This window comes from Accipiter gentilis, chromosome 9, assembly GCF_929443795.1.
Source record: "Accipiter gentilis chromosome 9, bAccGen1.1, whole genome shotgun sequence".
Classification (NCBI taxonomy): Eukaryota; Metazoa; Chordata; class Aves; order Accipitriformes; family Accipitridae; genus Astur; species Astur gentilis.
In genome coordinates this window covers 30,280,417-30,304,275 of record NC_064888.1, presented here as the reverse complement: position 1 = coordinate 30,304,275, position 23,859 = coordinate 30,280,417, and the positions used below count along the sequence as shown (strand labels likewise).

General features: G+C 47.5%; 1 protein-coding gene across 3 annotated transcripts in view; it reads left to right on the top strand.

Moving 5' to 3' along the window:
* The window catches only part of SH3PXD2A (SH3 and PX domains 2A), a 268,881-nt gene that overhangs the window by 45,223 nt on the left and 199,799 nt on the right, over window positions 1–23,859 (top strand). For all 3 annotated transcript variants that reach the window (XM_049810140.1, XM_049810141.1, XM_049810139.1), the window contains exon 2: window positions 285–365. In XM_049810140.1, the coding sequence (XP_049666097.1) occupies window positions 285–365 (81 nt within the window). The remainder of the gene's footprint in view (window positions 1–284; window positions 366–23,859) is intronic.

Sequence of the window (23,859 nt, the reverse complement as noted above, 5' to 3'; positions counted from 1 at the left end):
GCTATCACTCAATTAAAGCTTTAATCCCAGGGAGAGCAAAATCATTGGGAGCTGTTGATGGGGATGGGTGGGAGAACGCTGGGTGCTCTCCTGAGACCTCTACTAAAGGCTGCAATGGGGCAATGGCTCTAATTTAGGCTAGTCTTGCACCCAGGGCTATGTTCCTCATTGTGAGCAGGAGCAGCCAGTGAGACGTGGAATTGACCTATGCTAACTGTTCAGCCTTTAGACATATTCTGTGCTTCATGGCCCACACTGACTTGTGTTTTCTTTTCTGTGAACAGGTCTATATCATCAATGTAACATGGTCTGACCTGACTTCCCAGATCATCTACCGAAGATACAGCAAGTTCTTTGACCTGCAGGTAAGTCTGTCTTGTCTAACATAAAATATTATTTCTACTCACACTTCTAGTCATGTTTCCAGCTGGCTTAATAGTGCCTTTAAATAAGGCTTTGTGCTTGTTTGGTCTGTTACATGTCATGATTTGAAACTTTTCAGACTCTGTCCTTGTAGGGTATAAGATAAGTGGGTGGTATGCTCACAGTGAGTAACTTGCACTGTAAAGATATTTAAAGCTGACATTTTCATGAATGGTTCCTATTGAAGAGGGGATCTAATTTTAAATACTTCAGATGCACTTAGAACAGAAAGAGCGCTACATTTTGTGCGCCCAGAAACTACTTACACAAGTTGCTTGAAACAACAGAGCTTTTGCACACTCCCACAGCAGTTCAGTAATGGAGATGGTACTGAAAACCTTCCAGACCCTCCTTCCTCCTAACCATCTACCCAGCCAGCTGGTGTCTTGGCTCTTGCTGTTTTGTACAGCTCCTTTGCTGTATTCTGTGCCTGTATATTTAGATTTCAACAAAAGCTTTCTTGCTAGATAGCTGGTGACCGAAGTCTGAAGCCAGGAAATAGGAAAAGGCCAAATTACAAAGTTTCACTGTGGGCATCAGCTACTTAATTTCTGCTCCTAGGCACCTGCACAGGTAGGGAGAGCTTTCTGGCAGGTGTCCTAATTTAGCAATAATCCAGATTCATGGATACCTTCGTATCATTGTACCTTTGTAGGCAGCAAAACTGTAACTGCCTGGGGTGAAAACAAAAGCTGTGGTTTGACAGACTCCATAACTTTGGGGGAAATGTCAGTTTTGGGCTGGAGCTTGTGTTTGGAGCTGGGCTGTGGTTAGAATATCAAGTGAGTCCTCACAGCCAGTGTTAAGGATGTACACAGCTGGCTGGGCTGTGCCCTGGGAAATAACATTGAGCCTTTTTGCCGTGATAAATTAGGAAGAAAAGGGTTCCTCCCTTGGGTACCTGATCTGAGATACCTTGAAGAGTCCTAGTTTCATCGTTGCTCCCCTTTATGTGTAATTTCTGCTACTAGAGACTGAAGTCTCTAGCCTGTTTTGCAAGCTATATCGGTTATGGCCTCCTGGATTTTCTGGTAGAAAATGGGACCATTTCTATGGCTGGTCCTGATTTCTGTGTTTGCTGCGTGGCTGGAAAAGAGGGATGTTCTTATGCTTCCTCCTCTGCCCCTCTCCAGTTCTTACTGGGCTGAAATGCCAGGCCTGCCAGTCCCACTGCTGTGAAGAGTATGTTAATGTCTTCTCTGTGTCTGATGTACCTACTAAAGATGCACAGCTTTGTAATCACAAACATTTGTTGTCAGCATGCGGATTGTGGCCAAAACTGTTTCTTTCTCTCTCTTCTTTTTCTTTTCACCCCAGTTCTGTTTTCATGTATATGTTCTTCTGGGTCTCCTGGCCTTTCCTGGTAGGTTTGAAAAGTTCCCATCAAGCGTGGAGTTATCAATGGGGTTAGTGTGTTGGACAGGAAATGATGTCTCAATCAGGGAGTGAGTCCTGAAAGGTCCCATTGATAAGTGCAAGGGGGCCTAGCGCCAGTGGAAAACTCTCGCTTGCACAACGCTTCTCCCCCCACGAGAAAATACGACAAGAAAGTAACAAAATTCCCTTCCTTAACCCTTTAACCTCCCAGGGATCTCTGTCAGGGCCACCACTGCGTGAGCAGTGACAGCCCTCTGCAATAGCCTCTTTAGCTTTTGCAGCATGGGGTGCACAGTTACTGAAACTGAGGTCTTCACCTGGGGTTTCTACAGTCTTGTGGTGTCTCTGTAAGCACATCACTGTGGCAATCTGTGCCTCAGTTTCCCAGCTGTAAGATGTGGACAAGGCCCTGTGTGCTCAGGTGCTGTAAGGTGCTTTTAGATTCCCAGAGGTATTAAGTAATTTCCACCCCCCCAATCCCTCCCCACCTTCTATTATTTTTTCTGGGCTTTTGATGCTGCCTGAGCATCTCCTAGGTGAAGCAAGGGAAATGTGCTTTGGGTCTTGAATTGCAACTTGTATTTACAACTCTAATGAAGCCTGCAAAGGGAATTGGAAAAGCAAATGAAAGGTCAGGGCACTTTGGGAAACCCTTGCATTTTGGGAAACCTGTGGCTTGATGTGCAGTGATTCTTGCTCAACAGCAGATTTGCTCCAGATAAGGGGATGACCTGTGCTTTCCAGAGTTTTGGTGGAAGCTTGAACTTCTAACCTAGCACTGGTTGGACCTGGATTTTGCAACCTGATACCATGCATGGTAATGTGGCCTTAGCATAATCAATCCACTTCAGTAATGTTGCTGCTTATCTCCATGAGGCCCTTCCAGTAGAAAATCAAGCAAATGCTCAGTGAGTAATGCTCAGCCGATTCACAGGCACCACTCGTGTCCGAAACAGCTGGAGTCTGCAGGTCTCTGCCAGCTCCACTCGTCCCACTGTGTCCGCAACAGAGCTGCATTTCAGGGCTTCCTAAGCCTGCATATGTCTCATTTGCTCTTGACTGGAAGTGGAGGAACAAGGGCTGACTTGTAATGACTTAATCAAGGCTGCAATACCTGGTGTTGACAGTGACACTGGATAGGACCCATGGGGAAACCTGGGGGGCTGCCCAGGGGCAAGGAGGGAGGAATACAGATCATTAATTTCACTACTGCAATTTCATGTTTCTTTAAAAAAGAGCCCACCCTTCCCCAAATGGCTGTCTCTGTGGGAAGTGGCTCAGAGGTTTTGAGAACCCTTGCATTACTAGATACTGGGTTTTCTGAAACACTTCATAGCAAATCCTCTTAGACACTGCAGGCATTAAGAGGCTGCTCTGTCCCAAGGATTCAATTCCAAAAAGTGTTTGGTTGTGCTATTTCAGCAGCACATATGCTTGAATTGGGAGTCAGGTTGTTTTCAAGATGAGTAATAGGGCAATGAGACTGGACATACCGTGGGCTTTGGAAGCTGGAGCTTGCCCCATGAAGGTGTGAGATGTACAGCAAATAGAACCCAATGCAACAAGCCAAGTGTCAGCACTGTCCTGCTTCAGTGAGGGCTAGAGATCTATAAATACAGGCTTAAATTAAATCGGGGCGTTGCTGCATCATTTAATTGTGCAACCAAGTCACATCTGCTGCTGAGCATGGGTCAAATGATGGCAGCAAAATACATGTGGGTGCCAATGTTTCAGTAAATAGGATTGAAAGTATTGAATTAACTCTGCATAGATGAAAGCATTATGATAAATTGCTTGTCAAGTCCAATTACATGTTGTCTTTCACCCTGGGGAGGCATTTGCACCTGAGCACCACATGGGGTCAAAGCCACCTCCGAATGTAATATTTTAAGTGCTGCTTTAAAGTGCACTTGCCCACCATGCAGAACAGGGGACTGTGAGGTATGCATCACTGGGAGAGCGATGTGAACATCGCCTGTAGGTAGTGCTGACCCTCACGACAGGCTGGTGGCTCACTGAGGTACGTTCCCTGGATGCTGTCTGAGGTCTCCCATCATCGCTGATGGATTTGCTGGTCGTGATAGCAGAATCCTGTCCTGAGCTGGTAGTTCAGCAATGCTCCTGTTGTCCCCAGAGGAGCTGAGAAAGAACAATGTTTTATTGGGATAGCAGAGATAACTCCTGGTGTTTGCACTCTGCGGTAAAAGACATCTACAGGTGTCAGGCCCACATTTTTCTTGCTGGAAAGTGCTTTTGGAGGCTGTTAGCAGGATGGGGATTTGCATTTGAACATGGGTATAAGTAATTACCCAAAGCACAAGGTGGAGAACTGTGGAGGTGCAGCCAGCTTACCTTCCCAGTGCCCATGCTGGGCTGGAAAGCAACAACAAAGTTTGCAGCTGGGAAGTATGAAAGGTGGCTCTTTCCCCACTCCCCATATCACCCTTCCAGTTGCTCAATACCACCTTGGGCTTTTCATAGATGTTATGACCCCAGTTGGGTGCTGCCTCTTGCTGCTGAGAAACCCTCTCCCCACAAAGTGAGCAGTCAAAATGTGACCAAGCTTCAGTGCCTGGTGTCTTAGCTTGAATCACCAGCAGCTCATCTTCTGCGTTTTTATCCAGTGTCTCCAAATGTTCTGGTCTGATTTCATGCCTGTGTTGCTTGGTACCTGGCGTCAGAGTATGAACAGGACCAGAGACCCAGCAGAGGGACCAAACACTATGTTCAGATACTGGCCTGTCCATTGCTCCCATGAGGATGGCTGGGTCTCTTTGTGTGGAGCTGGGGGAAGATCCTTTCTCACAGTAGCGAAATACAGCTTTCTCCAAGGCAAAACACAGCAGCTGGCTTTAGCGGCGTGCCATAATCCCACGTTGTGTTTCTGGCCGCACGAGAGGCAAACGACATCCCCGCTGGAGCTGTGGCAGGAATGTTAGGTAGGCAGATCGCCGTCTCTCCACACAATGACCCACACAGATGTTTTGGCTGCAAGGAGACATCTGAAATGTCACAATTTTGAAAAGGCAAATAAACAAGGCTCTGTTCAAGCATTCACTTTGTGTATCAGTTAGCAAAAAATTATCTGCCTGATGTGGTCTGCTGATCTAAGCAGGTTTTCTTCAAAGTGGCACAGAAAGAGGAACTCACTAGCAGCCAATTAGAACATTAAAAAAAATAAAGAATATCAAGAATTTTATTAGGGAGCGGAAAGAGATGCAAGTTGTTTTCAGACTGACGATAAAACATCAAGAGCTTCATTTGTTATTGCTAGGGTCATCCTGATTGTTTATAGTGCTATAATGGAGTAACTGAGCATTGAAGAGGACATTAAACAAAAATGGTACTACAAAAACCAGTAATTGCAGTTTGTATCACTGCTTTTCTTACTCAGAGTGGAGTTCATCTGAATGCTGCTGCTATTGATTGTTCTTCCGTTACGTGCTCTTCTGTACAAACATCCCTTTCTCTGTTACCCCAAGCTGTCTCAAATATTGTAACGTCCACTCTCATCTCCAGTTCAGTGGTTGTAACTGTACCATGTGCCTGAGCACCCTGTATTCCACCAGGTCACTATGATTTGAATCAGGACCTTGTGGCAGTGGGGTGCAGGCTTTCTGGGGTAGAGCAAAGGGGGAATTGCAGTAGGGTAATTGCAGGGTAGGTGCCTGATGTGATTCTGATGGAATTGTGTATATTCACTCCATTAGTTAGTTTAGGTTAATTGCCCAAGTGGAGAGCTAGAGTCCTAAATCTGGTGGTCCAGCGCAGTCTAACTCAGTAATGACTGTTCTTGTAGAACCTATGATATTTCATGTTGTAACATTTATGCTTTTAGCTCTGCAGAAGCAGTGAATCAACAAGCTCAAGCATGCGCTAAGTTTATCAGTAGTGAAGAGTATAGGTAAGAATGCAACGGGGCAAGCATTTGCAAATGCTAACTCCTAACCCTCAACCTACCAGGCCTTTTTAGCAGGATGAGTGGAGTCACCGCCTGGTCTTCTCAGCCATCCACAGCAGCAGGGTCGCTCTGCAGTGCGTGATGCTCTCTTCCATAGGTGCCACTCTGCGCGTAGCTCCTGGCACTGTGGGAAGGGAAGAACGGCTGTTGATGTGGCTCCGCGCGTGATGCAGCTTGCCCCTCTCGCAGCGTGGGAGGTTTGCGTTAAAAAGATTCCCAGCCTCTGACAAGCTCAGGGAGTGTTTCTGTTGGGCTATGTGTGTACGTCTGAGGGTGCGTACAGAAACAAGCAGGAGAGCTGGAGGAGAAGGTGGGGTCGGATAGGGCGGGGGAGGAGGTGGGGAGGAACAGCATGGCAGAGGGTTGTTGCATTAAGCTGTGATGTGAGTGCACAGTGAAACGTAAGGCCAAAGGGGAGAAAGGGAAGACTTTACTTACTGGCATTGCTCCCACTAGGCTATGTTGACAGCAGGGGATCTGGGCTCTGCAGTCAAAGCATGTGCCTCCCTCTGTTCTGGGCTGTGCTGGCCTTGGCCAGGATGGTCTGGGTTGCATGGATCAAATTTCTTCTGCTCCCATTCCCTCGGTGTGGGATGCTGGGCCTCAGCACCCTGGCTCTGCTGTAGACATTGAAGCTGCTGTGAAATCCTCCTCCAGACCAGAGGCCTGGCTCCATACCTGACCTGTGAGGTTCAGACCCAGGGTTTGGCTTCAGGGCCATCCCCGATAGTCATGGGACTGTGGGGATGGAGTTACTCCAGCAGTTGGGATGTAGGGTTTGGTTTGAAAACAGCTTCCTTAAGAGCAGGATTGAAAGTGAAACAAGCCTGGGAAAATTCAGAGGAAATCTAAACGTGGCTCTGGCAACATGTCTGTTCCCAAAGGTCAGCCCTGGCTCCTTGAGGAGAAATGGCACATCCTTTCTTCTGAGTAAACACAGGCCAGTTGTCTGCTGCTGCTGTCCCGGACAGTGTGTGGAGAGGCCGGCAGTAGTGAGGTTTGCAGGTGATGCAGAAAACCAGATTTCCAGGAGGAGCCCTGAGCTGCCAGCTGTGAGGGCTGACCGTGCCTCCCATGTTTCAGCAGCTGTACTGGAGCTCCTGGTGCAGCCACGCTTGCAAGACTTGGCTCTTGGTAGCAGAGACCTCCCCAGTGCCTGCCCTCAGAAAAATAGCCTGGCAGCAAGCTTGCCAGTAACAGGGGTTGCTGGGGTAATTGAGATGCCTCTGGAAAAAAAATGAATAGCTGATATGGTTATTGAGCTGGGAATAGTTGTCTTAGCTGATTTAGAGGCTATTTAAATACTATTTGTCCTTCTAGCCCTCAGTCAGTGCCTTAGGATACCAGCTGGCTTGGGGCAGTATCTTTGTCTTCAATGAATAAATGGAATTGTTTGTAGTTCTCATTTCCATCATTATTTAAATGTTTGCTTGGCAAAACAATCTGTTCAGTTTCCAGTATTTGTTTCTAAAGAGACTTTACACGTCAGACAAAGGTGAGGGCCATGATGGGGAAACGGCAAAGTGTCTGCCAAGCAACAATAGAGGCCGCATTCAATGAACATGGCAAATAACCTGCAGTTGAGAAAGCAACCCAGCCTATGGGAACCCTCCCCTTCATACTTCTGCGTTTGAGTGCTGTTGAGGCATAAAGCTGACACTTGAATATTGGCTGTACTCTGCAGCGTGGGAATCTTCTGAATGGTGGCTATGGGGTGATATTTGCTGCTCGGTGCCAATTTAATATACTCCCCAGCCTGCCCCATGTGCAGGTCTGGCCAGGACATGGGCGAGCTTAAAAAGTGAGGTGGTGGCTTAGTCAGCTCCTCAGGGTGTGATGGGAGTAAGGCAAGAACAGAGGTGATACCCACACTACCCCGTCTTGGTGGTCCAAGGATTCAATACAGATGCTCCTCTGTAATGATAGGGAATGGATTTTGCTATCAAAGGATTAAGGTTTTTATTTTCTCTGGGGGCTGCTGTGGGTCAGAGGTGAATCTTCCAGCAGTGCCACCGTAACCTCTCACTGTGCAGAAGAGGTTTTGGAATTCCAGAAACACCCACAGGAGTCTTACACGTTCTGGACAATGTAGCAGTGAGGTTTTAGAGCTCTGATTGGGTGGTTGCCCTGACCCCACTGTGGGACGGGCATCTCTGGAAGCTGCATCTCTGAGGGTTACGTCCTCCTCCATTCCCTTGCTGCACAAGACCAGGGTTCTGGACCCTGCCATGGCATCAGTGACTGTGATGGATGCTATTTGAGGTCATTGCACCACAAGGGCATTGTTCCTTACAATGCTGATATTCTCCTGGATGTTGACAAGTCCTTATTTCCCCAGTGTTGATATCCTGCGTGTGGAATCAGTAGTATTGAAACATTTCATCACACCATCAAGGAGCTTTTGCTTTATCTGACCCAGATTAAATTCTAATTCACTTCTAAGGTCTTACAGGAGCATGACATCAAGTGGCAGGCTGATCCAAAGATGAGTTTTTCTCTCCATCCTTGTGATCTCCTCATGTGCTGTGCAGCGACAATCTGAGCTGCTCCTGAGGGGCTGTGCAATTAGTGATCTGTTTTGATTGCTGAAAGGAATTCACTGTCTCTGCTGATTTCCTGCCTTTTGCAGCCTCTGAGCAGAAGTTCAACACTGGTAGATCTTTGTTAGCATTCAGTTTATAGCTCTTCTTTAGGCATGCTCCTGATCCTAGAAGTAAAACAAAGTGTCATTAAGCTAAGGCCTCTATATGTAGTTAGATAAATGTGTAGGCATTTGTTGTGGTTGTGGAGGTTTTTTTGGTTTGTTGTTGTTTTGTTTTTTTTTAATTTAGAAATATTGGGAGCATCACAAAGAGTTTCTTGACTTCTTTACCATGTCCTTTTAACTATACATGGTCTCCTGCTGCTATTCCTCCACCTTCTTAGAAAGCATCTTCAATCATCACTGTAGGGAGAGTGTGCATGTGAATGCACATAGACATTCTTGATTCCTGCTGGAATAAATCAGAATTGCTCAACTGTGTGCTTTTGGCCAGCAGATAAACTTTACTTGTCAAGTGGAGCCTGTGCCCCTGGGGCCAAGGGGACTGTGGGTTTTCAGTCTGCTGCTTCCCTGGAGCACTGTGCAGCTGCAGAGTGCAGCTCTTGGATGGTGTGTGATCCATGGTGGACAACGCTTTGGAAATTGCTACCTCTCACAGTGCTAGGGTTTGGGTTTTGATCTGCACGATTTCATGAGTCTTGGATTGCACATGCAGTGCCCTGTAAATCTCATCAGCCAGGGGAGAGTGTGAAGTCCGTCCCCAAGGTGTGTGATCGTGCTGGGATGGCGATGACTGCCAGCTCCGCTTCATGGAGGAAGGCCTTAGGGGGTTCGGAAGGGAAGGTACACCAGGGTGTGGAGTGGAAAAGTGGCTCAGATTTCAGGTGGAGAGTGAGAGCTCATAAAGCAGAGTTCCCCTGGGAGCCTCAATCTCCAAAATAGCAGCTGTGGGAAGTGTCGCAGTTAGGAGCTTCCCCCAGCTACAGAGTTACGGGTGCAGTTGAGGAAATCTTAGAAATGAAATGAGTTGCAGAGCTCAGCAGTGATGAACTCTCTCACTGCTTATAAAGGACCCAATAGGGTGTGTTTTTTGGAAGGTGTATGGACTTTATGAGTATGAGAGAGAAGCCTGCACTGAAGGCTCTTGGCCCAAAGCTGCATAAGCTTTGGGAAAGATTTGGGAAGGTTCAGCTGTGATGCCAGTTCCTGGTGCAGCTTCTCTCTCCAGTTCAGATCTGATGGCTGTAAAGTGATACCAGATGTTCACGTATTCATGGAATAGTATTTTTAGACTGAAAAAGTCTCTGTGGATATTATTTGGAAGCTGTAAACAAATTGCTTTACCTGCTTTTTGTGTGCATGCATTTTTTTTATGAATTATCTAGAAAGAGTTTAACTTGGGTGGGTTTGTCCAACCCAAGAATCTCAAGGCAGTGCTGCAGAACTGTAATGGATAGCAGATTTCTCAGTGGACAAATTTGCATTGTGTGGAGTAGGAGCCTGGTTTATAAAGGATTAAAGCCACTCTGCTGGGGAACTGGAAAGTTAGTATCAGATACTCTGCATCCACCATTTGAACTAAACAAGCTTGTTACCTGCAAAGATCCTTCAAGATCCTTGAAGAATATCCAACTCCACTTACGGACCTGTAGCAAGCACAGAAAGCAGTGAAATTGGTCAAAAGAGTTATTTGCTGTGAATTATTCCCTTGCTTTCTAGAGGTTTGGTTTATGTAAGTTGTTCTTTTTATCAGTACCTACATCCCACGCCTATTGCTGACCTGGAGGCTGTGAGGACGGTGGGGACCCCGCAATGTGGGAAGGGCTCTTCTGGATACAGCCACAGAGAGGAAAAGCAACAAGTTCTCCCAAATGAACTGAGTTGACTTACATCAGCTGAGGAGGATTCAGACCTATTTTCATAGCTGTTGGTTGCTTTTCATGTTAAAAATCAAATGCAACAGGAACATGAGTCCTTGCGAAGTTGTGGTGCTAATGGAAATCTAAAACCATGCCTGAAATTGTCAAAAATTCTGAACCATGATGGAAAATTTTGGTATTGGGCCCAGGCCTGCTGTTTTTGTGCCTGGACAGTATCTCATACAAGGGATTATGCAGATTCATGGTAAAACTGGGGTGAAAGTCTTTCTTCAGCGGAGCGTGTCAAGGCTCAACATATACCTCCTTTGTCATCCCTCCTCCATCTCCATTATTCTGGTGTTGGAAGGTCTCATCATAGCCCATTAGGTTCCCTCAGCAGGATTTAAAGCTCAGCCTTGGGAGGAGCCCACTTGTTTGTTAACCTTGTTCCAGGTTTTGTTTGCTGGAACAATAAAACACGGGAGAGGAGTTCGGCTGTGGGACTGGCCCCATCGAAATCTACAGCTCTGAGGCTGCTCTCACACAGGCAGTGAATTCTCCAAATGCCACTTTATTAGCACATTTCCTCTTTTACCAGAGATCAAGATCAGACTTTTGTTTTTTTTTTTTTTTCTGGAATATCTGTGTGAAAATTAAATTCTTTGGCAGGATTTTTCCATGGCCTTTCTTCCCTGAAGCACCCAAGTCCAAAAAGTTCAGGCATGACAATTCCACCCCCTCCACCGCTTCACCGCTCTCCCCTAATCGTACTCAGCTTTCAATTATTTATACTGCCGGAAAATCGCATGGAGTTCACACCCCCAGCCCCGAAACACAATTCCGCTTTTGTGTGGGGAATACAATCCTTCACTTTCATTAAGTGTGCAGAGACCAAGATGAGAAGTGCCTGTTGTGTTCGCATCCCTTGGCTCGCGATGAGAGGAGCTGGTTGTTTTCGCAAACGTCCTAAATAGCCCTGCAAGGGTTACGGAGAGTTTATTTACATTATTACATTTAAGTGCAAATAGAAAATTGCTCGGCCATAATGGAAAGGTTATGCAGGGCTCTGTCAGGGCTCTTTTCCCTGCCACCTCGCCCCTCCCAGCTTTCTGCTCCTACAGGCTCAGATGTGGGAAGGCTGTGTCTGGAAGGAGCTGTAGCTCTTGGTCCTGTTACGCCAGGGTTTGCTTACAGGACAAACAAAAGCATCAACTGGCGTCTCTTCCACTGTGGACTGCGCGTAGTCCTTCCTGCTGTAGGAAAGGCTCCTGATCAGGCTCCCCCCAGCCTGATTTATGAGTGTTGGGTGCTATTTGCTTCTTCCCTGGAGCACCTGAATAACTGACCTTTTCTGCAGAAGCGGCGTGCAGAGCGTGAAGTTGGGAGTTTGTTTTCCGCCTTATTCCCTTCGTGCTTGCGTAGAGTCATGGCGTGCTTCTCCTTTTCTGCAGCCAGAGCAGTTTCATGTCTCGTGCAAACACAAGTATTCCCACTGCAGAACTGTCTTTTGCAATTTCCCCTTTCCCTCCTTCAGGGGAAGCATCGATGAGTCTCCATGGAGCGGTCAGGGGAGCAAAACCCACAGAGTAGCCATGCTGCTGAGCAGATGAGTGGTGAAGTCATTTAGAAAGCAAGAATACTGGTGGTCTAGGGGAAGCACAGCCTTGTGCGCAGTCATTTCTGGGTGCCCTGTTTGAACAACACCTGGCCAGGCTGGGGGCTTTGCTCTCTGCCCTTTGCTTTTCATTTAACAGGAGAGTTCTTGTCTATAGGATCTGTGCAGGAAAGGGAGGACTGGAACTATTACAGTATGTCAGATCCTTTGGCACTGCCCTGGCTGGTAACCCACTGACTCCACACCTTTCGTTAAGCATTTACCCGTACAAGTGCCTGTAACCATAGTTTTCTGAAGCTACCCCATTTAACTGTTGGGTCAGCATTTGCTCCTCCTTGCCCATGCCCAGGAGAAGCATGACAGGGTTGATGGTCACTTGGTGTGTGTGTGTGAGAGGTGTCCTGGGAGCACGCCACGAGCGTGTTTCTGACCCACAGCATTCCCAGGTCCGAACCCTGAGAACTTCATTCTGGGTAGGAGCCACAAGTACGTAGCAGCAAGTCGCATTGTTCGGGCCTGTGACTGCAGCAGGGCGGCGAGAACTGCAGCTGTCCCTAACGGTGCAGGCGGCTCCTTGGACGTGGGACTTGTTCAAGTGCAGCTTGGGACTCTGTGAGGGTGCAAAGCGAGCAGAGCAGGGAGTTGCAGTCCAGTGAGGAGGTTCATGCTTTGGAGCATATTGAGTTCCTGACAAATTCTTGATTGGCAGAAGCTGTGAGCAAGCTTGCAAAGGACTAAGCAGAGACTCAGAAAAGCATCCCTGTGTGTTTAAGATAATTTCTGTAAATCTGCAGTGCAAGCACGACTCTCTATCACAGCCGTTCATGAGGCATCAGTGTTGATGCAGACATGTCTCTGATTCACCAGGTGCAGTCAAGGGCAGATCCTAATCGATTTAGCAGTGTTTTTGCAAACTGAGTTAACATCGCAGCTGTGCGCCTTGATGGGTCTTGATGCATTTGTTTTTTTAAGGGTGTGCTAAGAAAACCAGTGGGACTTGCTGAGCTGCTACCTTCATCCAGGTGTTTTGAGAGAGGTGAAGGACAAACCATGAAAACACTGTGAGAGAGGAAAATGGCAAATGGGAAGGAATTAGAAAGCAAACCAGAAAAGGACTAAGTGAAATGATAACAGGGAAAAAATTCTTTCAAAGGACTAAGGTGAGTGTAATGATCAAAGTTTTGTCTTACAGGGAGTATATCTTATCCAGCTAGAGCAAAAACTATTTCACAGGCTTTTCTTTTTATCTGCATAATCTCTGGCTCTTGGCAGCCCAGTGAGCTGGGACTGGCCTTTCTGTGGTCTGGGAAGCTTTGAAATCCCAAGTCCAGGCTTGTCCTGGTCACTACAGTGATATGCTGCTGCTGCTTGAGCAAAACTAGCGTGTGTGTCTTCTCGGAGAAGAAAATATGTTGTGGGATGGCACACTGCGAACACCTACGTCCGTGTAACAAGTCCAGGTTGTCTTGTAGTTTTTGGTGCATTAGTGACTGTTCGTGCAGCTTTGCAAAAACCTCTGTAGCCATCTGTGGTGCTCATTGTGTTACTGTGCTGAGGGTTAGAGGGTGCCAGTCTCCGACACATCTCACTTGCATGTAAGGGTAGGATTTAGCATTTGATGCTTCAGGAGGTGGCAGAGATTTGGTTGCCATTGGGATCTGGGAATAAGGCAGATGAAGCAGTAAAAGGTGGTGTGTTCCATGAAGGTAGTTCCTGGCTATCCTTATGCAAAGGGAGAAGTTTGCAAAAAGTGTTTCTAAGGTGGAGAGAAGCCCTGCAAAGTTTCAGGTTTGTTCTGGGTGTGGGACAGTCCTAGATTATACAGCTGAGCAGGGGTGTGCTGTGGGCTGCAGGAGCACTAGGGCTATAGGTTCCTGCCTGTTGCTGTTAAGAAACCTCATGTCGAATTCTGTTCCACTCTTAGGTCAAAATATATTTCACCGCCTCAGCATGGAGATGGTTTTGGTGTAATTAGGAGCTGGAAGTCTGTGGTGTGGAACAAGGAGTGGGGAACTGCTGGTGCGGCAGGAAGGTTATCTGGAAATATCCACCCATAAAATGGGGGCTATAATCAGCCCTCCTGGAGAAAGTTTATTCATTAATGTTTGTAAAATGAAGTCTTCGGCTGGGAGTCTTTTTAATAGAGCCAAATGTTAGTTGTATTACAGTAGCTAAGCCAGACCTTAATAACCATGTTCCTTTTCCTCCCCCCAAGCCCCCAGCCATTTCTAAGAGGGTTTGGTGAAGAAGTGAAACCATCAGCAGAGTGACCAAAGAGAAGTGAACTGCTCAGCAGAAATATAAATAGTGCTTTTCTGTCTTGGGATTATGTCCTGGTCCCATGGACTTTTGCTGCCAGGAGTGGAATTTATAGAAGGGATGAGGAGTTTATTTCCAGGCTTGTACCTTGTTATCCCAGTTGGTAACTGGTTTAGGGTCCCCTTGTGTTAGTACTTACTGGTGCCCTTTGGGTGATTAAAGTCATCCCAGCTTGTCTCAATGGGAAGTCATCATAGCAAGACTGGCATGCTGGGATGGGAGGGAGCCATGGCTGTTGATGGGATGCATGGAGGAAGGCTTCACTGGACAAAACAAGGAGGTCCCAGAGCAGGATGCAGGGCTGAGCTGGTTTGATGGGGCGCTCGGCTCTGGCTGCCCATAAGTGCCCCTTGCTCCATGCCTATCTGTTTCCTACAGCATTGCCTATCCCCTATCGATAACAGAGTAGCATTTGCCTTTTGATTTGCTTGATTTCTGGTGTCAGGAGGTAAGGCTTGGTGACGGTGTTGGTGGAAGCAAGGGTCATTTCCTATCACATGAAGGAAATGGGGTGGGTTCAGTCCATGCTGTGTCCAGAGAGTACCTGTGGATGGGATCGCAGCATGGAGGCAAGCAGGTAAACGGGTGCATCAGGAGTCGTGCCGTGAGGACACGTCCCAAAGAGCGAGCTGCTGTTACAAAATTGTTCTCTGGGCTTGCACCCATTTGCTCTGGGTGGCAACTAGGAACACCTTATTAGTGTGGCCTGATGTGTCATGTGCTCAGACATGGCTGATAACCTTCCGGGACAGCAATGACACCCCAACTGCTTATGCATCGGTTCCCTGGCCTCGCCCAGGGTTAGGCTGGGATGGCTTCTGCCTCAGGGACTGCGTTGCTAATCATTGACTGAAGATTTGAGTTGCCAATGTATGCCTTGGTGTGTGGGAGGCTGCTTTGCATTGGGATGATGGGTCTCAACTGGGTGAGAAAGGAGGTGTCTCCAACCTAGAGGCAGAGCACGCTATGTTGCATGCACCCTGTAGCAAGGATTCTGGGAAGGTGGCTTGGCAAAGCAGAGAGGAGCCAGCATCTTCCCCAGAAACCTGACGTTTCTAGTGTCTTGTCCTTCGAAAGCGCCCTCTGATCGTGGAGCTCACAGTCAAAGGCCGACCCAGCCCTTGCCTCTAATCTCATGTTTCCTCTCTGAGTCTGGTCCCTGGAAAGATGCAGCTCTCCAAGAAGACATTCCAGGGGGGTTTAATCACTGTGCTTGCTGCAGCCCTGCTGTCCTTGTGGTCTAAGCACCTGCTGTTTCATTTAATTAGCAACAAATGGGAGGCATAGGCTGGGGGGGGGGAAGAGAGAGCAGCACCCTGGTGAAGTATTTGCTGCGATGTGATGTATTTTATTTTGGGTTCGGAATGGAGGCCATGAGGAACATTTTCCAGAGAGCTCCATAAACCACCTCCGTTCACAGGGTGATTATTTGAGGAGGGAGGGGGGTGTGGATTTAAATCGGTGCCGCTAATTTCTGCAAACAGCCACATTATTTTTAATTCATACTCCAGACTCCCTCCACCCATGGCTTGATGTTAGGAGCTGTGAATTTTCCACGTCATAACAAAGTCCCTCTATAAAAGGGAGCCCTTTAAATATATTTTTAAAAATTGATTTCAGATACGTCAGGCTCTCAAGTAAGTCAGTCTTCAGAATGGAAAACTAACTCTTTCCTTCCCTCATGGTGACCTGTTAATTTATTTGTATTTCAGTAGCACATACCAGCTCTGAGCACAGGTAGGTCTCTCTGGTGTTAGGGGCTGAAAAATGCATGAGAGGCCGCACACCCTGATGAATATTAGTTGAAAGAAATAATCCCTTTTTTCACCATGATTAATTAAGCTTGGGAGCTCTCTGTTGAGATAAAAGCATTACATTGCTAGCAGCATTTTACCAGTGCAGGGAAGGGAGATGGGGACAACTGGGGCGAGGCTTGCCCCTGCCCTTGGGAGATCAGCAGCCGCAGCTTGGTGCAGGGAAGGTTACAGTGCAGCTTCCATGTGTGCCAGCCCACCAGCATTGGGGGCTGTTTTTCTCCATGGGGGTGGCAAGTTTAACAGTGATCTCTCATACTGCTACATCTGGTGCAAACTGTAATTCCCAGTCTAAAGACACATAAGGTGTATTGGCCTTCTGTCTTACTTTCTTAAGGTGGTTAAAGCACCACAAGGGCTGCAAGGAAGACCACTGTGGTTTTTTTTCTTTTGCCCTGCCCCAACTAAAGCAAAAAAGCTGGGTTTTAGAGATTTGGGCTTTGAATTCCCTGTTCTGCAAGAGCTTTAATCTCCTGTGGATTTTGAGAGGATAAATTCATTTGTGGCCATCAAGTGCCCAGATGCAGCTGTGACTGGGGTCATGATAAAAAGTCAGACTGATAGTTTTGTTCTCGTGTGGAGTTTTAAATTCAGTCCTGGGTATTGGGTTCTGGTCCAAGGACAGTAAAAGGTCACAGAAAATTCTCATCTTGTGAGATTGTCATAATCTTGAACACCAGAAATACAGAAATTCTTGCTGTGTCCATCCTATAGGCCTTCAGTATTAGAACAGAATAGAGTATTTCAGTTGGAAGGGACCTACAATGGTCATCTAGTCCAGCTGCCTGACCACTTCAGGGCTGACCAAAAGTTGAAGCATGTTAAGGGCATTGTCCAAACGCCTCTTAAACACTGACAGGCTTGGGGCATCGATCACCTCTCTAGGAATCCTGTTCCAGTGTTTGACCACCCTCTCGGTAAAGAATATAAGCCAGTTTGTAGTTATTCATTGCCCACACAATCCTTGTGTGCTCACTGCTGTCAGTGGCACTGTAATAGCTCCTGGAGACTTCTCAGTTGGGAAGGCAAATGTAAGACAGGTTCCCCTGGGAAGGGAATTTGATTGTACCTGAAAATCCAGTGGCATCGTGGAAAAAAGAATTACCTTTGCATGAAGTGCCGAAGCATGGAAAAGTGGTCCTTCTGCAACCTAGAAATCATTGATTTTGCAGAAATTGGCTCTTCCTCTTGCTTTTCTGAGTAGTTTCATTGTTTTTTCATCTGCTTGCAGGCACACAGAGCACCTGCACATCTCATGGACCTGGCAGACTCCTGCGAGTCAGCATTATGCTGAGAATCAGCCCCCATAACCCCCCAGCAGTATCTCTTCATCCTCTTAGTTTTTCCTCCTTTCTCTATATTCCTATCTGATGTTAGAAATAGGTTCTTTCTGCGTGGATCAAATCTGGAAGCAGTACCTCGAGGGACACATTAAGATTCAGGATATAAAATTTGGAGTTCTTTTTCCAGCTTTGACATTTGAGAGATGCTTTTAAGTAGATGAGATACTATTACAGTGTCAGCCCATCTGTCACTGGAAGCACTGATGTTTGAATCATATACTTCTGCTCTGTTTTAACAGAAAGGCAAGTGAAGCTGTCTGGCGGTTTGCCTCGTTGCATGCCTCAATATGGCTAAGAAGGGAAATTTGTTTTTGTTTTCAAGGCTCTGTTGTTTTTGCACTGTTTAATGCTGTTCAGTCCCCCATCCAGGGAAGGGGATTGCCTGCCTAGGCTGCTCTTACTGCTTGTAATGGAGAACAGCCCCTTTGCATGCCCCTTCACCTGCTGGTGCTTGCTTTCGAAATATGAGCATCTTCCTCCAGCTTCAAATCCTTCTCTATGTTGATACTAATCTGCAAGGTTCAAAGCAGGGGTGAGATTTCAAAGCCTTCTTAACCATGTTAGATCTGCAGTGTGATGCTCAGGCCGTGTTGAAAGCCCGTGTGTTGAAGCACGTATAATCGCATCTCTGCACCTGTTAGAGCAGGGAAAATTTCTTCTGAGTTTTGTTTCTGTTTTTCTTAAGCTGCTCTCAGGTTTTTCTCCTTTCCTGGCCAGCACAATGTTCTCCTGCATCTGACCTCATGGAGAGACATGCACCAGCCACAGATGACGGGCTAGAAACAATTGTCTGCACCTGGCTGAGCAAAATGGGTTATTTGTGTGTATGCGTGTGTGCTTGGTAGTGTAATTTATTTGTTCAGTTACTCGAGCCAAGGTTTCCCCCCAGAGGAAGCCCTAATTAAGTGAGATAACTTTGCATCTGGGTTGCTGGCAAAGAGCAGCTCACTGTGCCTATATGTGTGCTGGCCACAGGTGTGTAGTTGCTGGCCTCCCATGCCCTTTTCTGTCCCTGTTTGATAATGAAGGGAGGTTAGCAGTAGCTGTGCTTTGATGAGGCTAGATTCTTGCCTTCTGATGGAAAATGGGTCATGCTGTGCTCTGAAATAGTCTATCTTACTCTCAGAAGGGTACATACGTGGAATGTAATTTTTGAAGTTGCTTTGTGTCCTGGTAGAAAGCAATTGATGTGTTGTTCCTCCTCCCACCTCATCCCCACTTCTCTTCTTTCCTGGGATCTTTTTTTTTTTAAATTGAAGTTTTAGGGCTAGATTCTGCAGATGGCTGAAGTGGCACTTCCCTAGAGAAGCTGTACCCTGATCCCTTACAGCCATAATGCTGAGGCACTAAAAGCTAATTCAATAAATAACCCTATGGAGCACATGAGGATCACGTGGGCTCTCAAAACCAGCAGCCAGGTCTAGATACTGTAGTGCCATCAGACAGCTTGGCTGCTGCTCGTAAAGGAATTACAGGGCCTGGATGCGGCCTGAATCTCTTTGATGCAAGTTACCATGTTCCTGGATGCTTTCTGTGACAAAGCATCATCATGTAATTTTGGGGGGGTTCTGTGAAATGTTAATTCCCTGCCTGAGCTGGGGGCTAGGGCAGAAGAGGGCTGTGTGGTACCTGCAGCTTGTTGGTTAGACTTGGACTTTCCAACACATCTGTGAGGTTGTTTCCACAATCTGGGCAACCTTCTGATGTCTCTTTATTGTGGCTTTGTGTGATGGGGAGGAGGACAGAATAGACAAGTCCAAAGCCACAGGGAGGATGAGAAATAGCCTGCACAGTGCCTAGCAGGGTCAATGCAAGTTAACTGTCATGCTTGTTTGGCTTGCCCGTCTCTGCCCCATCCAGCTTCTAAAGCTGGTCACAAGACATGGAAAGGCATAGAAATCTGCATCCTCACTGGTCTTGTCCTGGATGGACATCAGCCTGGCCACCAAAGCAGCTTGTAGGTCACCTTCTTGCCTTCAGAAAGCCCTCAGAAATGTTTGGGAAGGAGCTGCTGGATGGGATGAGTTGTTGTGGCTGCCTATTCCCTGCAGGTTGCTCTCCCCAGGACCCTTTCCTTGCATCACCCAAACACACCTCCATCATACAATCAGTGTGTATCCTTCACCTGGCCACAGTGGATTACATATGTGGCCAGACAGGCTGGAGAAAATGTATGTTTTCATTTTACAACAGAGTACGTGCCCAGTTATGTACAAACGGTCCCTGATGATGCACCTTTCCGTGCGTCATTGGAAGAGCATCTGCCAGAGGAGAGCAGGCACGAGTGCTCACTAGCAAGGTGGACATGTAGCCAGCTGCGTGTGAAGCAAGGGGTGCTGGTGTGCAGCCCATGTGGCTCTGCGGCCACTCTTGGCTTAAAGCGCAGGAAGCCACTGCCCTGACGGGGATGGGAGAGGCACCTCCTGCGTGGGTGCAACAGCTCTGGCTTTCAAGGCAGCACCGTGCTGCCTGTGGCAGGTAGTAGCATACCAGGTACCTCCCGTGCTTGATCCCACCGACCGCGGTCCCACCATCCGCAGTCCCACTGTCAGGTCTTGCAAATGCCACCAGGCAGGGATACAGGCTGGAAACCTCCTGAGGGGATGATGGAGCTGAAAGGAGTCCCTCTCCTCCCAGATGCAGGCGTTTGCCTCCATGTGCAGTTTGTCCCTCACAACTCGTAGCAGTTTTATCATCTGCAAGTCTGGAAAGGTCACAGCCCTGACAGTATATCTTGACAACATGCCTGCACCACTGGAAAGCTACTGAGATTAGAAAAGACCAAAAAAACACCCACCGTTGTCAAAGACCTCCATCGATGCTTTTAATACCCTGCCAAATATTGCGTGTGATTAGTTGGTACAATACACAGAATACCATCTGGTCCACGAGCGGCACGTCCAGGGCTGGATGATTATTATCTGAGTGAAAATCCTGGAATAATGCACGAGCATGCAGAGCGTAACGCAGAGGCCCCATAAACACTCGGTATGCCCACCCTGCTCCGAGCAGCACACGCGCAGCCGCCGTGGCTGCCATCCAAACCCATCCACTTTCCCAGGGTTTGCTTTAATTCTCAATTAAATTAACAAAGCTTCTCTGGCAGACTTGTACTTAGAAAAAGAAGGTTTCAGTCACAGTCTCCCTTCTTAGGGGGCTTGGTCAGGTTTGTCCTGCAGGATGTGTTGTCCATCCTTCCAGTGCAGTCTTGCATCCATGGTCTGGTCCATCTGCAAGGTCCTTTGAGATGGCTGTTCAGGTCACCTGGGATCCTTCTTCTGGGTATGGGCTTTAAGGACTCGAATGTTACCCAAATCCCCCTTTTCTTTTTCAAGGAGAGAACAGTGTCCATGCTGCACGTCAGGGCAGTGATTGGAAGGAGCTGGCATGGGTCTGAGAGTCCAGCTAAGGTGCCTGTGTTGTGTGGTTGTGCTAGCCATGGGAGGTCTCTTTAAAACGGCTTTTCTGATACCTGTGGATTTTGTTTCCCCTGCCCAGAAATAAATCTGCAGAGAGAAACCAACCCATGAGATGCCATTGCAACAAGCACTGGTAAGGACAGGTTTTTGCAAGCCTAGGTTTGTTCTTATATTCTAGCACATAAATCCTTCCCTCCCTCCATTGCAAGCCCAAGTGGGCGACCATGGCTTGGAGTCTGTCCTTCGTGCGCACTGACCACCTTTGCTGTCCCTACGTGCCAGATGAGCGTCCTGGGGAGACGCCAGCACCCGGGGCCGGGCAGTGCCCAAGGCGAAGGGCCCACGCTGGGGCTGGGAGTGTAAAGGCTGGCAGCTGGCTCTGAGCTGTTGGAAACCGCCTGGCTTGCTGGCTGCTTGCTTACCTCCCTCGAGGCCCGGAGCAAGGTATCTGTTACACATGCAGCTCCGTCTGCCCACTCGGGCGGTGGGATTTGTTGTCTGTACTCCTTTCTAAATCCCCCCAAAGACGGGAGACACATGTGTTTGGAACCAGATACGCAGGCAAAACATCTCGGGGTTTGGAGGTAGGGAGAGAGGGAGAAAAGAAGACAAAGGAGCCTCCTCCCAGCGTGGAGTTGAAACCTGTGGTTATGTTGTGCTTGGCACAGTTTCTTCATTGTACTGAGCTGGGCGGTCGCTCTCCCCCGTCTCCCCAGGGCTACAAGCAGTGTCCTATGGAGATGAGTAGATACCATTTCAGATGGAGTTTCTGAAGCAAAATGTGCCATTGTGTTTGGAGCTATTGTTTCTGTTTTCAATATTGAAGTTACTTGTGGTTTCCAGGGGACAATATATCAAGCAGAGCTAACAGGCTGTAGAGAAGATGTAGATCATGAAAACAGAGGGATTAAGTTTCATACATTTGTAGCTAAAGCCTCATCTCTCTCATAGTAGTATAAGCAGGGGGAGTACTCTTGCATGCTCACAAAACTCTACCAATTTAACTAAGGGTGTGTTTCTAAGCAGGTTTAGTTACAGCTGTGGTCACCACTACGTGAACAGCAGAAATCTCTCTAAGGATGGATCCTGTGGGTGCAAGATGAATGACAATCTGATGTATAAATCAGGTTTCAGAGCGTTCCTGTGCCAGGCTTTGCACCGGTTCAAACAAAATCAGTTTGCAAAGATGGGGTCTGTCTGTCTGGGTAGTCCCTGCCTAAACCACCAATGAAATCAGCAGTTATATCTTTGAGAGAGGAGTAAGGAAGGGTAGAGGAGGACATTGCACAACAAATGTGATACTCCAGCCCTTGACCCCCCTCTTGCTTTGGGGGACCAGCTGAATCCAGGAGGAGTCCCACTGGCACAGGAGGGGACCCTTAAATGAAGAACCAGCCCCCTCTGCAAGATGCCATCCTAAATCTGTGATGTTGTGGGGCAGGTCAATAGTTTTGTTCCCTGGATAATCTGACAGCACTGGACAAAACAGACAGCAGCAAAACCAAACCAGCCTGCAAATCATGCTGACCTTAATATTTGGTGGGTGTTTTTGCTAACAGCAAGTATGTAATTAATAGCAGCACTCTGCTAATGGCTCTGTGCTGCTTTTAGGATGCACCCTCCAGTACCTTGCTTGCAGCTGCAATGCAACGTTCGCCACTGCTGCCAGGGGTTTCCTAAGGACCAGCGGGTTTAAAGCCCTGCAGCCTCCCACCTACCCATCCAGCCTTTGTGCTGGGCCAAGCTGCTCCTGTCTGCACAAACGGTCTCTCCTGGGCAGGATTTAGGCACTTGCAGTTTTTACGTTGTGAGGCCTTCGGAGTGGCTCAGTAAGGTTAATCCACCGATAAACCCCAAAAGCTCAGTGGGGCTATGCTGTATTTCAGTCATTGCCTTGAAAGGGTTGAAATTTAAAGGATGGAAGGTAAATATTTTTTTAAATTCCCAGGGGTTGTAGGAAGTGGTGATTAATGGAAGTGACCTTGGTGCTTTGCTCCCTTTCAGTGAAGCTCTTAGAGTTGCCATCATATTTAAAAATGGGACCTTTGCTCTGACAGTGCTGTCAGATGTAGTTCTGTTGCTGTCTGGAGGCCAGTGTTATGGGGGAGCTTGGTCCTGCTCCCCTTAAAGTCCAGGGGCAATTGTCACTATTACTGCAGTGTTTGTCACTGGACCATGTTGGTCTCTTGCTGCTTATGTGCAGTCTGAAGGAACACGTTAAGGCCTGTGATTTTTGTAAGAGTAAAAACTTGCAGGAGGTAAGGAAAGATGTTCTTCCGTTGTGGTCAGCTCTTCTCCCCAGCCAGGATTTTCGCTGTGACCTGCAGCGAGCCTTTTAGGACGTGTCCAGGTTTTGCAGCCTGAGCACCTGGGCTGGCTCTGGATGTGCCACCTCCGGAAAAAAGCCAAAATGCTTGCACCCCATCACAAAATTATGAGTCTTCCTCAGAAGCTAATTGACCTGATGGCACATGGCATCAGCATGGCTCTGACATCTCTGCATGACCCTGCTGTGTCACATAACTGCAGCACTCATCTCTCCGCACCTCTCTAAAACAGGCATTATGGTATGGCCTTACTTCCCAGGGTTGCCATCAGGACAAATCCACTGTAGATAGCAGAGTAACAAGGGACGTATAATCACCATGGATAGATGGAAAAGTATGAAGTAGCCTTTGTCTGAGCATCTTCCAGTGTGGTTAAGTCGCATGAGGCCAGTCTAATTTAGCACTGGGGAAGGAAAATCCTTCTGGCAGGAGACATCAATAGCAGCTCTGTGAAAGGACAGTGTGGGCTTTCTGAGAAGCTCTTCAGAGATGCACCAAGTGCCTCTGTCATCCCAAACCAGCACCTCCGAATGTTTTGCCAGTCTGTGTTAGCCACAAATGCTGGGCTCATTCTGTAGAGCCTTTAGAGAAAGCTGCATTTCTGTATGAAAAATACCAAAAGTCTCAGCTGGGAAACAGCATTCCCTCTTCTGATGGATCACGTTGGGGAAAGACCCCCAGTCTCTGCTCCCCCCCTTCTCCTCCCCTGGCTATTTTAGTTGGATACTGAGAGGTTTGTAAGATTTCCAAGATTTCTGGTGGAAATTTTCAGACCTGAGAAAGGCATTTTTCCTTTGGGATTACACCATGCTGTAAATGTCTGTTCTCTTTATTTTATATGCATTTTCCTGCTTTTGTTT